The following is a 15,060-nucleotide window of genomic DNA, read 5'->3' on the forward strand; positions in this document are numbered from 1 at the left end:
TTAGGGCTTCTGAAACTTTTCCCATCTATTAACACCCATGCAACTGTTCTGTGGGAAACCCAGGGAACAACTGTTCTACTGTGGACATTATATTGTAAAGTCTGTGGTCATGAAATCTCAAAAGCCACAAGGTCTCCGATAGTATGTGCAACGATAAGGAGTTGTGTATGTGTGTTTATGTGTGCAAGAGAGAGTATGAGAGGTTAAAATGGCTACAGCTTGCCAAAATGTTGGTTTTGGGCTCTGTGCTGCTAGGCATCTCATCATGCATGAGGAAGCATTTATTCTAATACACATGCCTGCGCATCACAAAATTTTGTGTTAGGTGCATCACATATGTTGACAGCTCCGTTTGCCAAGTGTAGTGGACACTATTTATTTTCAAATTCAGTTTTAGTTTTTAAAAAGTGTGACTCTCAGGCTGCCTCAGGTGTCAGGCTTAATCGCACAGCACTACCGGAGGCAGAATAGTTTATACAGTCATGGACTAAATGCCCCAGCTACCTTGAGCTGAATGTGGGGAGTGGCTAGGGTTGCCAGGTGTCCAGTATTCTCTGTTTTTCTTGGATGGAAAGCCACTTGGGACATTCTTCCTCTGCCGTGTTTGGTGGGGGCTGGAGAAGCATGGGGATTTTTTTTGCTCAACAAGTTTAGTCCCTTTTTTTTTCTTTTGCTCAACCAAAAACAGTGATACAGACTGTTAGGAGCCAAATTAGCAATCTACTCAAAAGAGCCATAGTAGTGTGAATTCCTTGTTTAATTTACTACGATATATATATATATATATACAAATGACCAAGTATTATTATTTGGTCAATAATATAGTAAAAGCATCCTGCTTGGTTAATACCATGTATTTTACACAGTGTTTTAATAGCATGTGCTGCAAAGAGCCACAGGTGACATATTAAAGAGCCACAGGTGACATATTAAAGAGCCACTTGTGGCTTGCGAACCTCAGGCTGAGCATCACTGATGTAGTGCGTTTGGTCTCCTAGCTCCTAATGGACAAATTTCCACATCATTAAAGAACTGCCTCAACAGAAGGTACAAGTAATGAACAACCATGGAAACTGAGCTGCTTCTACCAGGTTAGCGTAAGACGTATCAGGGCACTGGAAGGAGTTTACACTGCCATAGCCTGCCTACGTTGTATGTGTTCTGTGGTTCAGCAGAGGCTTTCAGTCTCCAGGGTTGGCAAGCTGGCACTTTTCATAAGCACATGTCACTTAAAAAAATAGTGGTCAGGCATTTGTACCACTGTGTGCCAGTCCAATGTGTAATTTAATTTAATGTTGGGTCCATAGTGGTATTTCTAAATTGAGGATTATTAACTCTCACGAAAGATGTGTCATGAGACATAAAAGTTGCACCATAGTCTGAAAGGTGCAAAAAACTGCACCACAACTGGTTTTGCTTCTGCTTTCTGTTCCCTTTTCTACAGAAAAGCAGGGCAAGGGCTTGGTCAGCTATATGAGAGTATTTCTGTATTGCACAAAACTCCACATCCAGCGGTGAGTCTCAGAGGTGGTCTCTGCAGCAGTGGTCGCCAATGTTTTTAAGCACAAGATCACTTTTTGAATGTAAATCAGTCCAGGATTTACCTCAAACCCAAATACCCCTGCCCCACCCTCCTCCCTCTGTGAAGATAGGTTACAGGGGAGTGGGACAGAGTGACATCAGTGCCCCCTTACCTCTGTCTACCCTACCCTGCACAACAAGCAGGAGGTTCCCACAGGGCAGCTCTGAGGCTCTGGACAGGAGCAGCAGGGCAGTGTAAGGAAAGGCAGCTGAAGTGCCTCCCAGCTAAACCACTCAGGATCACCTACCAGAGGCTCCAAGATCTACTGGTAGATCCTGATCTACTGGTTGATGACCACTGCTCTACAGACTGAGGACCCACTGAGGTGGATGATCTACTATAGACCTGCTAAATTGAATGCTGAGGGTACCCCCATCAATGCCGGAACTCCTATTTCTTGCAAGGATTAAGGGAAGTCGACAGGAGCGTTTCTCCCATCAATCTCCTGCTATGAAGATGGCACCGAAGTGCTGCTTAAGGTATGTCGACTCCAGCTACATTTTTTAAGTAGCTGGAACTGCATACCATAAGCCAGGCCTGCACACATGCAGCCTGCAGAGGCTCACTGTGCGGCCCGTGACGACTACGGGCAGCGCAGCCTCATCCGATCCACGAGGGCGAGAGGCTGGCAGATGCCAGGACACTGGTGTTACGTGGCGTCGTGACGTTACGGCCGGTGACTGCCAGATTCAAAAAGGCCCTGGCAACCCCGCAAACTGGAAGGCAGAAGCCAGGTAGGAGAGGGGAAGAGGTTTGTGCTGAGGGGAGGGGGGCAGGTCAGGAGAAAGGGGAAGGCACCAAGGGGCAGGGTGCAAGAGAGAAAAATGCCAGGGGGCCAAGTGGAGACAATGAGGAAAAGGGCAGGAGGGGAGGTGTCAGTGGGAGGGGGGACAAGGTGATGCTGGGAGAGGAGAGGAGAGGGGAAGGGCATTGGGAGCCATATGTTGTGCAGGCCTGATTTAATTGAAAAATTCTTAATAAAGTATCACCCGCCTCCCCAAACCTACCCTTGCGGCCCGCAGCTGTTTTCTTTGGAGTAATATGGCCCTCGCCGCTTTCCAAGTTGTGCAGGCCCTGCCGTAAGCTGACCTTCTGCTGTAGTGTAGACCTGGCCTCCGTCTACTGCATGGGGCTTATGCTAGGGTAGTGTTTTTAGCTACTGCGTCTCCATGCACTGTGGTCTCTGCTGCTGGCCCCGTGCCCAGGGACCCAGCTGCTGCCCCGTGCTCCTGGGGCTGTGCTGCCAGCTTCGCACCTGAGGTCCTGGCTGCTGCCCTGCATGCCCAAGGCTCTGCTGCTGGCCTTGGATCTAGGGTCCCAGCTGCTGGCTTTGAGTGCCAAGGAGCTGAGCTTTGGCTCCGTGCACTGGGGGCTCTGCTGCCAGCCCTGGGTCCCAGCTGCTGGCCCTGCATGCCAGGTCTTTGCTCCCAGCATTAGCTGTGGGGGGAGGTGGGAAGGACAAAGGTAAGGAGGGTGTCAACACCCATACTCATAAAAATGTTCCCATGCTACTGTGAACCTGAGTCTGCAGACCCAGGCTTTGAGACTTGCTGCTGTCAAACAGGTTGCTTTTTTGCAGAGCAGACATGTCCTCTGTGGATAGGGTTGCCAGGTGTCTGCAGCCCTCTATGGGCCCTGTAGGGTGTGCAGGCCCGGGGCTCGCCCTTAGGGCACACAGGCCCAATCTGTTGCTGCTGGTGCATGTGCCGGGCCGTGTAGGGCCCCACGGCCGTGGGGGGAAGGGCGTTGCTGGCCGGCGCTGCGGGAGCCGGGCGTGCAGCGCCTGATGGTAGCTGTAAGAGATGCCGCGCGCCCCTTACAGCTGCCATCAGGCGCCCTCCATCGGTTGGTGCCCTGGGCAGCTGTCCGGCTCGCCCATGCCTCCGTCCTGCCCTGGGTGTCTGGTTTTGAACTGGACAGTCCAGGATTTGAGCTTTCTGTTCTGGAAACAAATTGACAAAATATAAATGTCGGGTATTTTCTAAATAAGATGCAGATTGTGATGCAATGTCAAGTGTGTCCACTATTTTTGTTGGAAGCATCTGGCAACCCTATCTGTGGGTGAGGCCAGGATCCTGCAACTATTTCAATGGGACGGCTTCGGGATATATAGTTAAGGCTACACAGCATCTTGCAGGATCAAGGCTTGATGGAAATGCTTCCTGAATCAAAGAGATCAGTGACGGCCTTACAGAGGCAGGAACAGCACGTTTCCGTAGGCAGCCCTGCGGACCGGGACTTCCCAGTGAAGGCTGCGGCCTGCAAACATCTGACCACGAGACGAAGGCCCTTGCTTGGCTGATCCCAGCTCCCCCGCCCATCCCAGTACAGCCGGTCCCATTCCTCGCTGCCTGCAAGTCGCGGCAGCTCCCGCAGGGGGCAGGGCCCTGCTGGAGCCACCCGCCCGAGATTGCTGGGTGCTGCCCCAGCTCTCCGGGGCAGCCCCCGGACCCCTCTTGCAACACGCGCGCAGCCCCAGCCCCGGCTCTTCCTGCGCGGCGGGTCTCGTGTCCCCCGCCCCCCTCCCGCGCAGGGCGCAGCTGGGGATTGGCAGAGCCCGGCCCCCGGCTGACTCAGGCGCCGCAACCTGCCCTTAAAGGCTCGGCCCGAGCACGCAGGAAGCAGCTGCCGCTCCGGGACCGCCGCGCTGAGCATGGCCGGGCTGCCCCCGCATCTCGCCCTGCTGCTGCTCTGCGGCTGTCTCTGGCCGGCCGCCGGCCTCTACTTCAGGGAAGGGCAGCACTGCTACAAGCCGGCCCCGCGCAAGCCCCCCGGGCTCAGGTGAGAGAGCTCGGCCCCAAGGGGCGACTGGCACCGGCTGGCCTGGCGGAGCCACGTGCATCGCTGCTGCTGGGCGAGGGAGGCTCGGAGCCGGGGCTCGGGCAAAGCGCCTGTTTGCCGCTCGCGTGTCGGGGATGCCCTAGCGGGCTGCCTGGCTCGGGCTGCACCGGCGGCGGCTCGCAGAGCCTGCGGGGTCAGGGTCGGCGCGCGCGGGGAGGAATCAGCGGGGCTGAAATCCCGCAATGACACCGCCCCTGTGTTGTGAGCCCCCTTCAGCTCGCTGCGGCTTCCTTAGCCCCTCCCTATTAACTGCACCTCGCCGGCACCTCGGGCGTTGCTGGCCCGAAGTGGCCGCTAGTAACCGCGCAGAACTGCACCGGACCAGTTAGTTTCGCTAACGAGTTCATTGTCAACCCAGGGCAGCTGGCCTCTTAGGGGCAAAGGGCCAGGACCCTGCGCCTCAGAGGGAATTTGGTGCCTAAATACGTTTAAAGATGTGGACGCGGGTGGGGGAGAGGAGAGGGATTTTCATTGCTGCTAGGTTACTCCTGAGCTGTGCATAGGGGGGAACTAGTTTTGAGAGTAGACGTTTCATATGAACTCTTGTAAAGTGCCACATTGACCAGGCATTTCATGTATGTTAATCCCAGATATTCAGTTCTTACTGAGGGGTGGGGAACCTTTTTTTGGTCCGGGGCCATTGACCTACAGAAAATCAGGAAGGGATGGGAACACACAGTTGAGAAGGGGGGGAAAAACCCCATAAACCTTCACTGACATGGCCCCTAAGAAGGAGAGACACTCCCCACATTCCCCTTGCACATCAGAGGGTAGGGGGTAGATTTTGTGTGCTCCCAGCCCTTTGAGGAGGCTGGAGTGCCAGCATGGCCCTCCTAATGCCAGGGATCCGATCCAGGCAAATGGGGGGAGGGAGGGAGTTGAATCTGGACCCTGATCCCACCCTGAGGGTTGTTTACAAGAATTCTGAGTTAAGTCACAAGACCATATATAGAAGGGCATTAAAGGTCATGGTGACTAGAGCAATCATGTGACCACAAGCAAGGATGGAATTTCACACACATTTTGAGAGAGGGGAAGATTTTTTTCCTTTGTCTCAAAAAATATAAAGTAGCTCTAGGAAATTGGCTTAACTATGACTATTTTATTTCCATATAGAACATATCCTCGACCTCATGAATACCTGGACATTTCTGAACTTCCCACAAGCTGGGATTGGCGAAATGTAAACGGAATCAATTTTGCCAGTACCACTCGGAACCAGCACATTCCTCAGTACTGTGGGTCTTGTTGGGCTCACGGCAGCACTAGTGCCTTAGCAGGTACTTGTAATTGGGTATTGCCTTCTTGTCTGTCAGTTCTTTTCCAGGACACCCCTACATTCTGAACTTCTCTGGTGGGTATCTTCAACCTACAGGATTATCAGAACTATTAAGGATCATCACTGCACAAGACAAAGGGCCTAACTCCTAAAAAGCTTTGTAAATCTGGGCCAAGGTATCTACCCTAAGACAATGAGAGAGGTGAAAGAAGAGGCTAGTGACGATGTTTTGCATGGTAGCATGTGCTGTAGGAATTCCCCAGCTGGCAGCTATAGAGGCAAACTTATTTATTTTTCTGGTGGCATGTTCCACTGTGGCAGGGGTATCCTTCCTCATTTAGAAATTTACACAGATTAAAAGGGAAAAATCTAAGTGATAAAACTATACTTAGAATGGACATTGTGAAGTGGATGTGGCATGCTCCCCCTTCACTGTACAGGACTCTTTTCCCCCCATTCAATCGGTTAAGCCCCACAAAGCCAGGAGATGTAGGTAGATAAATTATTCTGTCAATACTGTGAAGACTGATACAATTATGACTTCCCTTTTTGGTGGGTGGGGTATTAAAAAAGGGATGCTGGGCCAGCGCCTCAGCTAGAGCTGAGTTTTGGGTGGAGCAGTTTCTGTTGCCTGTGCAGTGCAGCAGAAGCAGTGTGACAGCATGTTGTACTGGTTAAGCTGACATACTGAAGCAGGGGGAAGGCTCCCAGGGATGAGATTTCACAACCATACACTTAGGAAAACAGAAGTACAGATTACATCGACAGTGTACATAGTGCTCTACGAAACGCATGCAGATGCCACAGAGCTCATCAATTCAGCTAAAATACAGAAACAGTGTATTTGGGGTGGGGGGGGTCGTAATACATGTAAGGGAGGAATCGAACAGAACAGAATTGGTTGAGGCCATAGGAGCTGCTGGGGAAACTAATTAGGGATAAAGATGGAGTTACGAAGAACCAGATTAAGGACTCAAAAAATATAGATAATTTAAGACGGGTTTGGTGATGCTGTATATCTGGGAGCTAGATTTCAGTATGAAACAGGCCTACTGGGGTTGGGAGGGGAACAAAGAGAGCAACTGCCCTGGGGTCCAGTGATTCAGTATATCCCAGAGTTCCTGGCCACTGCAGCAACAGCAGTGCCTGGAGCCCTGGGCTCTTGAAAGTGCTGTAGGAGCACCACTCATTGCACTCTGGGTGGCTCTTAGGGAAAGGTGGGAGTGTGGTGCATTCCAGGCAGCACTAGGGAGGGGGTGTATGGCACAGTCCAGGTGATGCTGAGAGCTGGCTACCCTGCCTCTTCTGCCTGAGGCCTTGCCCTTCTCAGAAGTGTGAACCTCTGGCCCCTTCCCTTACTCTGCCCAGGAGCTCAGTGAAGCTGTTGGCTCCCCGGTATGAATACAGAAGTTTGACTAGCTTTGTTTTAACAACAGAAGGGGTTTTGAATCTCTGCTTCCTTGCTTTTATTGGAGGACTAGGGAAGTAGAGTGAAAGCTCTCTCAGGTCTCAGATGAAGCACTAGGGGTGTCTACTTTCCATAAGGAGCTCTTCTGACAAAAGTCTGAAATTATCGTTGCAGTAGCATTATCTAAGGGTTCCAGTTATGATCATGGTTCCTTTGTAGTTATGGAAGTGAATGGTTAATAGGTTACAAGTTACCCAAGAGATGCTTACTGGTTACAGTTAACTGGCAGAGGCAACCTGGCCAGAGCAGCCCCTCTCTGGAGCGCCCACTCCAGCCCAGATGCAGCAAGTGGGTTGGGGGTGGGAGGCACTCCAGCTGGGCTGGAGTCCCCCGCCCATCCCGTTTAATCAGTTAACCAGTTAAATGTACTGTTTAAAAAGTTAACTAAACAGAATTTTACATTCCATTGTACAAATGTTTGAATTTCCCCACCAAAGAACTCAGTCTAAGTAGACAAGTGGGAGGGCAGAGAAGGCAAACAGGTGAAAGAGCAAGTAAGAGTAAACCAAACAAGTACAACTGGACATAAACATCTGAAAACTTGGCCCTTGGTTTCACTGCTGCTTAAATCTATGCAAATTTGACATTTCTGACAGAGCCTGGCTCACTGACCTGCTCGGTGACTGGGGACAAATCATTTGACTTTTACAAAAAAAAAAAAAGAGGATAGTTATATTTCCAATCTTTGTAAAGGGCTATGAGATCTGTAGATGAAACATTCTGTAGAAGAACCAGGTATTAGTTACATGGGTGGCAAGTTATATGGGCTTGTGGTGCCCCATCTCCAGCAATATTCAGAGCCGGGGGCCCTGCTCCAGCAATATTTGGAGCTAGGTCTCTCCCCAGGCCCTGCCTGGAGCAGGCCCCTCTCCCCCCCCCAGCACATCCTCCCATCCCGGCCCCAGAGCATCCCCCCGGCCCCAGAGCATCCCCCCGGCCCCATCCTGGCCCTGCTGTGCGCAGCTTTCAGTCCAGCTCCCCCTTGCCAGATGCTGCTGCCATGCATGGTGTTTGCAGGTGAGCGGGGAGACGCCCAGGCGTGATGTGAGTCATGGCCCGGGACTTTAAAACTGCTCGGCGTGGCATTGCGCCGCGCGGCCTAGCTCCAGGTTCGGAGTCCTGGACTTCTGGGGCCCGAGTGCAGACTCCGGCCCTGCAAGGTGGAAGGCATAAGGGGTGGGAGAGGAAGGGGCGGAGGGGGAAGAAAGGGGAAGGTACCATGAGACAGGGTGGAGGAGACAAATGCAAGGGGTCTAAGTGCAGACAATGAGGAAAAGGGCAGGAGGGGAGGTGTCAGTGGGAGGGGGAACAGGGTGATGCTGAGAGGAGAGAGAGAGTAAGGGTATTGGGGGGCTAGGGAAGGGGCCAGCACCAGAGGAGAGAGGCGAGGGAGGAGTTAGAAGAGGGGATGCGGAGGGGTAGCTCACATGATCAGAGTAGGGCTACTGGAGGAGTGGGCACGGAGGGGGGGAGAAGGGCTGGTGGAGGGGGACAGGTTGCAGGAGGGCGGAGGGCAGTGAGAAGGGTTAACAGGTTACAAGTTAACCAGGACAGCAGAGGAGGGTGAGGAGTTAGGGGGGCAGCAGGCACCAGGGGAGCTGATGGAGCAAGGGGTGGAGACATGGCAGCAGAGAGGAAAGGTAAAGGTTTCTAAAATATTTATTAATAACTTGGGTGCCACAGTGGCACATCCAAACAAGCCACATGAACTCAGTACTGGTGCACAACACAAAATTCATTCTGCTCATGGGAGGAAACTCTTAGGCTAAGTCTGCACTGGCAGCTTCTTGCACAAGAACACGTCCACACTGCCATGTGCGAGCTGTGCTTTTGCACAAGAGCATCCATGGCAGTGTGGACGCTCTCTTGCGCAAGAAAGCTCCGATGTCCATTTTAGCCATAGGGGTTTCTGGTGCAAGAAATCCCTGCCGAGCAGCCACACTGCCCTCTTGGGCAAGAGAGCTTACACCGGTTAGAAAAGAGCATAGCTCTTGCGCAAGACACCCTTTCTTACCATGCAGTACTGTAAGCTTCCTTGCGCAAGAGCAGGTGGGCAGTGTGGATGCTCTGTGGGTTCTTGCGCAAGAACAGCTGTACTTGCACAAGAAGCCGCAAGTGTAGACATAGCCTTAGAGGGAACACTTCCCCCAGCCTCTCTGCCCCCAAGTTAATGTCTCACACATTGGGTTAAAGCAATTGCAGGATAGTTGCATGAGGGGGGGTTTGGTGGGGGCCAAACCAATCCCTGTTGGTTGGAGGATGGTGGGAAAAGTCCTTCGAGAAGGGTGACATGACTTCTGGTCATGTGTCCATCTTGCCCCAAGCATGTTACCTCCAGAGGCCTGGTTAACGAGGGTCAGAGGGTGTGGCTAATGGGGCACCACCAAAAATTATACAAACCTGCCACCCCTGATTAGTTACACCTGAGTGCTTTCATAACTAGCAGATGATAGCCCCAATTAAGGACTGAACTGAAATGTGTTTATCCATATATCTGCCCCTGCAAAACTTAGATGCCATTTTGCCCCCTCAGATTGGGTCATAATTTGTGACCTAGACATTCTGTTGGCATACCTCACTGTAGACTTTTGCATCAAACTGTCTGCAAATATTTAGATACACAGCTAGGGAGACAACTGAAACATTGGGCTTAATGAGCTACAGACAGTGAAACTAACAAGTATGAATTGCTTATTCTTTTGTTATTACCACAGATCGCATCAACATCAAGAGAAAAGGTGCTTGGCCTTCTGCCTACCTCTCTGTTCAGAATGTTATTGACTGTGCCAATGCAGGGTCTTGTGAAGGTGGAGACCACTCAGGTGTTTGGATGTATGCTCATGACCATGGCATTCCAGATGAGACCTGTAACAACTACCAAGCCAAAAACCAACGTATGGTGACAGATTGCAAACCTTTCAAACTTATTTCGCATTGTCTGGTATTAGCTTTAAAGGAACATTAGTATAATTTAGTTAACATATCCATTTCTTTCTGCCTTTACTTAATGCTGGTTGCTAGTGTAGCACCTGCTATCTGACTAGGGGCAACATGTTCCCTTAGAGTAGCAGGTTTGGGGGTGGGTGGGTGGGGGTGTGTGTGTGTGTGTGTGTGTGTGTGTGAGTGAGAGTAATATAAACACACCAGAATCAGACAGCACAGTGTGTTGCCAACATGTCTGAACAATCATCCACTATCCAGGCTGCTAATTTGAACTCTGTAGTCACTGATGTGCATCGGTGCTTCCGTGTGGTGATATTTTAGATTTATCAAGTTACCAAAGCAGAACTTCAGTCTGTAATACTTACAAACAAGTCCCTTGAAATGTTCTATAGCTCTATAGAAACAATTCAATTATCTGTATACCAAGACACGTATCAGGAAGTAATTTTTATAACCTACAATTGAAACACATGTTTGAAGGCTACCACAGATAAGGATTACATATCCCTGAAATATTTTTGACTCTGGAGACTATCTTAATTAGCAGCTGTACTTACAGCTTTAGTTTAACCTGAAAAAACAAGAAAACAGACCAGTTCTGCCATATTTTATCTTTATAATTATGGGCCCCAAAATGGAATTAAAATTAATATCCATGTATCTGTATAAGTGGTTTTACCCGCAAAAGCTTATGCCTTAACATATGTTAGTCTTTAAGGTGCCAGAGAATTCCTTGTTATTTTTGCAGATACAGACTTATCTGTACCCCTACCCCTTTGTGACTTAAAATTTACCATGAATCATATTTCATTGAATTAACTGTAAGAAGAAAAACACTATCTTGCAAGGGTAATCAAATGTCACTGCTTCTTTATAGCATGTAAGAAGTTTAACCAGTGTGGAACATGTGTTACCTTTGGGGAATGCCACGTGATACAGAACTACACCCTCTGGAAAGTTGCTGACTATGGCTCCATCAGTGGAAGGGAAAAAATGATGGCAGAAATCTATGCCAATGGTCCAATCAGGTAAAGACACAGTAGTACAGGGTAAGAGTTAGCCTGTTAAACTAGAAACAATTTTTTTTATTAAAGTTATCCCAGGAAGCTTGCTGAGCCAGACATAGTGCAAACCTCTTTATGTAGCTTATTTAGTACTTCACAAGAACAGACATTAGCTTCTGAAGACTGATGCGTTACCAAACTTTTGCACAATATCTTATGATATAGACCAACTTAACCTTTCATCTGAAGTGAGAGTTGGTGATAGACACTTCTTTACTCAAATTTATAGCAGGCTAAAGTGTTTGTGGGTGTTTTTTTTTTTTTTTTTTTTTTTTTTTTTTTTGTTACAGTTGTGGCATAATGGCTACTGCCAAGTTGGATGCATACACTGGAGGACTTTATTCTGAATACAACCCCTCTGCTATGGTGAATCACATTGTATCTGTGGCTGGCTGGGGTGTGGAAAATGGAATTGAATTCTGGATTGTCCGTAATTCCTGGGGTGAACCATGGGTAAGTGTGTGAGAGAGAGAGAGAGAGAGAGAAGAGATGAGCTCAAAGTGACTGCAAAATGAAATGCACATTTTCAATCTTCAGAAGTTTATTACAAACTTTACAAGTGGCTTGTTTAAAAAAACTTTCAGTCTTCCTCTTAGCCTCAATCTATGGCTTTTTTAATGCACCTGATAACTAGGAAAAAATCTGAATGGAATGGAATGTTACCCAGCCACAAGGCAACAGGAGGTCAGCCTTTGTGATGTCAACTCCTAAATCCTAATGCTGCCCTCATGCACAGACATGGTAAATAGCTTTTAGAACCATAAGACACACAACCATTTGGCTGTAGAGCGTAGGAGATCAATTCCTGACTGGAAACAAATGAGTTAATCAGAGAATGGCTATTTCAAATAAACTTGTTGTGTGAATCCTACTCAGTCAGACCTTTTGCATATATCTGCCCAAAGAACTTGAGACAAATGTTATTTAGATGTTGCTAATGTATAAACCTTTTTACCAATACTAATAAATTAATTTATTGTAGGGTGAACGGGGATGGCTGAGGATTGTGACAAGCGCATATAAAGGTGGAAAAGGAGCGGAGTACAATCTTGCTATTGAAGAGGATTGTGCCTATGGGGATCCCGTGTTTCCTTGACTGTTTCTATGGCTTCTGGGATATTTTCTGAACTTTTATTTTAAGGTTTTTTTTTTTTAAATTTTAAATCAAGGCATTTTTTTTTTAATTAAAAGGAAATTTTGAATTTTTGTAGTATGGAATGACTGTTTAAAAAGGAATTATCCCAGATCACCATTGTTTTTAAAAGTGAAATGAATTGCCTCTAATTTTAACTTACATTACATATTTAAATGCCGCTGTTAAGACAAATTTGCTTATCTTCCACTTTAGTGCCTGGAATTTACTTACCAAGCAATTTGATCAGAAAAGTATAGGTACAAATCCTCTCATGAGTGGGGGGGGAGGGGGGGGGAAAAAATCACTCACTTCTCAATATTTAATCTGAGGAGAATATTTAGATTTGTTTTACATTTGTAACACAGGAGCTTTTTTCCTTTTGGTATAAACTGTAAAATTTACTCAAAGCAGGAGATGCTTATTTCTTATGAAAACTTAGACTTGTAAAGTATACACAAAGTACAACAGAATGAAGTAAACATGCTACATAAATGCAGAGCCAGTACTTTTTTTTGTTCTCTATTTAAAAACTGTCCTATAGTCACATGCTCTTTCACGAATAATGTGTTTCATTACACACAGATGCTGTCATTTTTATCTGAAAGTGATGCATCAGTGACCAAATCTCTTTAAAACTACTGGAGAACTTTTAAAATAAGCATTGTTAGTGCATGATACTTCCTTTGATCTAGGCTTTGGCAGCTGGCTGTTCCATTATTCTGGATGAAGACAATGATTTTTTTTTTTTTTTTTTTTTTTTTTTTTTTTAAAAGGAGGGGGCTGGGAATAGGGTTCTAATAAAATTCATGTATTTTTATATATAAAGAAAGATGGTTTGTCATCATCTTGCCCCCTTATGAAATCTGATGTATCTAGTTCTCTAAGGGTGTAAATAACAATCCAAACTATAAAAACATACTGAAACACAATTGTTAAACTGACATTGTTTTTATGTGATGTAATGAGGGGGGTGCAAGTGGATTGTAAGAGCTTCATGGAATTTGTTTCTCAGCATTAACTTACTGGTACCTATGTCAGCCTCTTGACAAGATTTAAATAGAATCTGTGCTTTAGTTAAATGCTATCACAAAGTGCTAGGGAAGGATGGGTGAGGGATAGAGCCAACTTCGATGGTAATGTATACTATTAGAGTGAACTAAAGACACCCCCCTCCTGCATAGAAAATGAGTGTCCCATGTCACCAAGAGTCCTGCTTCTGGACTGAGATAACATACTACATGTGTACTGAAGGTCACACTTATGTGGAACAGGGATTAGGTATGCTACAGGACAGCAGGGACCTACTGACTTCTGCATTCCGTCTTCTCAAGTAAAGGAGAAGCTGATCTTCCAGTGTCCAGGAACGGACAAGCTCACACCGTTTTTTTTTGTTTTGTTTTGTTTTTAATCTTAATTGTTCACCTGTGACCTACAACTGACAAAGCTTGATCCTCAGTTACAGTTGTTTCAGAGTGACATGGGCATTACATTTCATAAATTATTAGCTCCATTATTGCCCCACTGATCTCTAGCACCATTACTGCTACTGCTTTAATAAAGTGATACCAGGCCCAATAATTACTTTCAAATCTCAGAAGGAGAAATCTGTATCTTAAACTAGGTGCCTAACAAAATCCAAAGGATAATCTATTGGCTATGATCCATATTAGAATATGCAGCATTGTCTCTTGAACACAGTATAGAATGAGACTATTCCTAGTTCTGAGGTGTTCTTTACTGTTAGCAAGTAAACAAGGACACTAAAACGCTGCAAAATTAATAGTTGTTACACAATTCATACCTGCAAACTAAAGTTGCATAGGCAGCCACAGTTCTGTCACTGCCTAACTCTTGTAAGCTCAGCTGTGCATCCTGGCTCTTTAAATGTGGTTTTTTTCCAGTTAATTTTAGGTTTACTGAAAATATATGTTCCACAGTATGAAGCCAGTTGACCCCCACAAGTCATCAGGTAGCTTGTCCCTTGTGGTTCACACCAGAGACCTTTTTCTTGATGGCCAAAATGTAGTTGTAGGAACAACTCTAATTTTGATGTTTTCTAGCTCTTGAAAGCTCAGCCTTAAGGTTCTTTTTAACAGTAATGGGGAGAAATTGGCTGTCAGCCTCTGTGAATCCACCACTGGTAAGGAATGAGGTAGAATAAATTATAAACCCTTTTACCCTCCACTCCATTGGAAAGCAGTTAGGCTGCTTTCTCCTCATTGTCCAGGCACTAATGAGGGAGAACACAAAAGCAAACCATCTCTTTTCACTCCAGAGACCAGAAGCAGCGATTGCAAGGTAAGTTCTGTTCATCTGCTTCAGCCAGGGAAGAAGCATGCTCAGTGCCTCCTGAAAACTGCTGCCAGCCTCTTAACAACCCTCAACTGACTGTGCAAGCTGAATTTTCAGAAGCCAAATGTGTGAATTTTCACAGGAACAGTAAAGAGTATTTGCCTGAGAATAACATGATTCTTGCTTCAACACACACTAGAGCATCTCCGTGAAACAGTTTGAGAAAATTCTCACACGAGCAAAATATGCAGCATGGAGACCTGCAATCTGAATGGTTATAAAGTTATAAGCCATTGGGGAAAAAAAATGTATAATGGAAAGTGTTAGGCACATTGACAGCTACTTATATGGCAGTAATGTCGGAGTATGTTGTGCTGTGCACTGTATGAAAAGAACAAAAGCTTACAATTTAAGTGTAATATGAGAGAGAGATACAAGATGGCAGAACAGAGAAAT

The 15,060-nt window shown here is 47.0% G+C and overlaps 1 protein-coding gene across 1 annotated transcript; it reads left to right on the plus strand.

The window, feature by feature from the left end:
* The first annotated feature begins 4,001 nt into the window (after positions 1 to 4,001).
* CTSZ (cathepsin Z) lies at positions 4,002 to 12,810 on the plus strand. Its single transcript, XM_006134655.4, has 6 exons — positions 4,002 to 4,363; positions 5,540 to 5,703; positions 9,885 to 10,064; positions 10,991 to 11,141; positions 11,468 to 11,630; positions 12,160 to 12,810. The coding sequence occupies exons 1-6, from the start codon at positions 4,236 to 4,238 to the stop codon at positions 12,271 to 12,273; spliced, it is 900 nt and encodes a 299-aa protein (XP_006134717.1). The 5' UTR covers positions 4,002 to 4,235; the 3' UTR covers positions 12,274 to 12,810.
* Positions 12,811 to 15,060: the final 2,250 nt, after the last annotated feature.

This window comes from Pelodiscus sinensis, chromosome 18 (genome assembly GCF_049634645.1).
Source record: "Pelodiscus sinensis isolate JC-2024 chromosome 18, ASM4963464v1, whole genome shotgun sequence".
Taxonomy (NCBI): Eukaryota; Metazoa; Chordata; order Testudines; family Trionychidae; genus Pelodiscus; species Pelodiscus sinensis.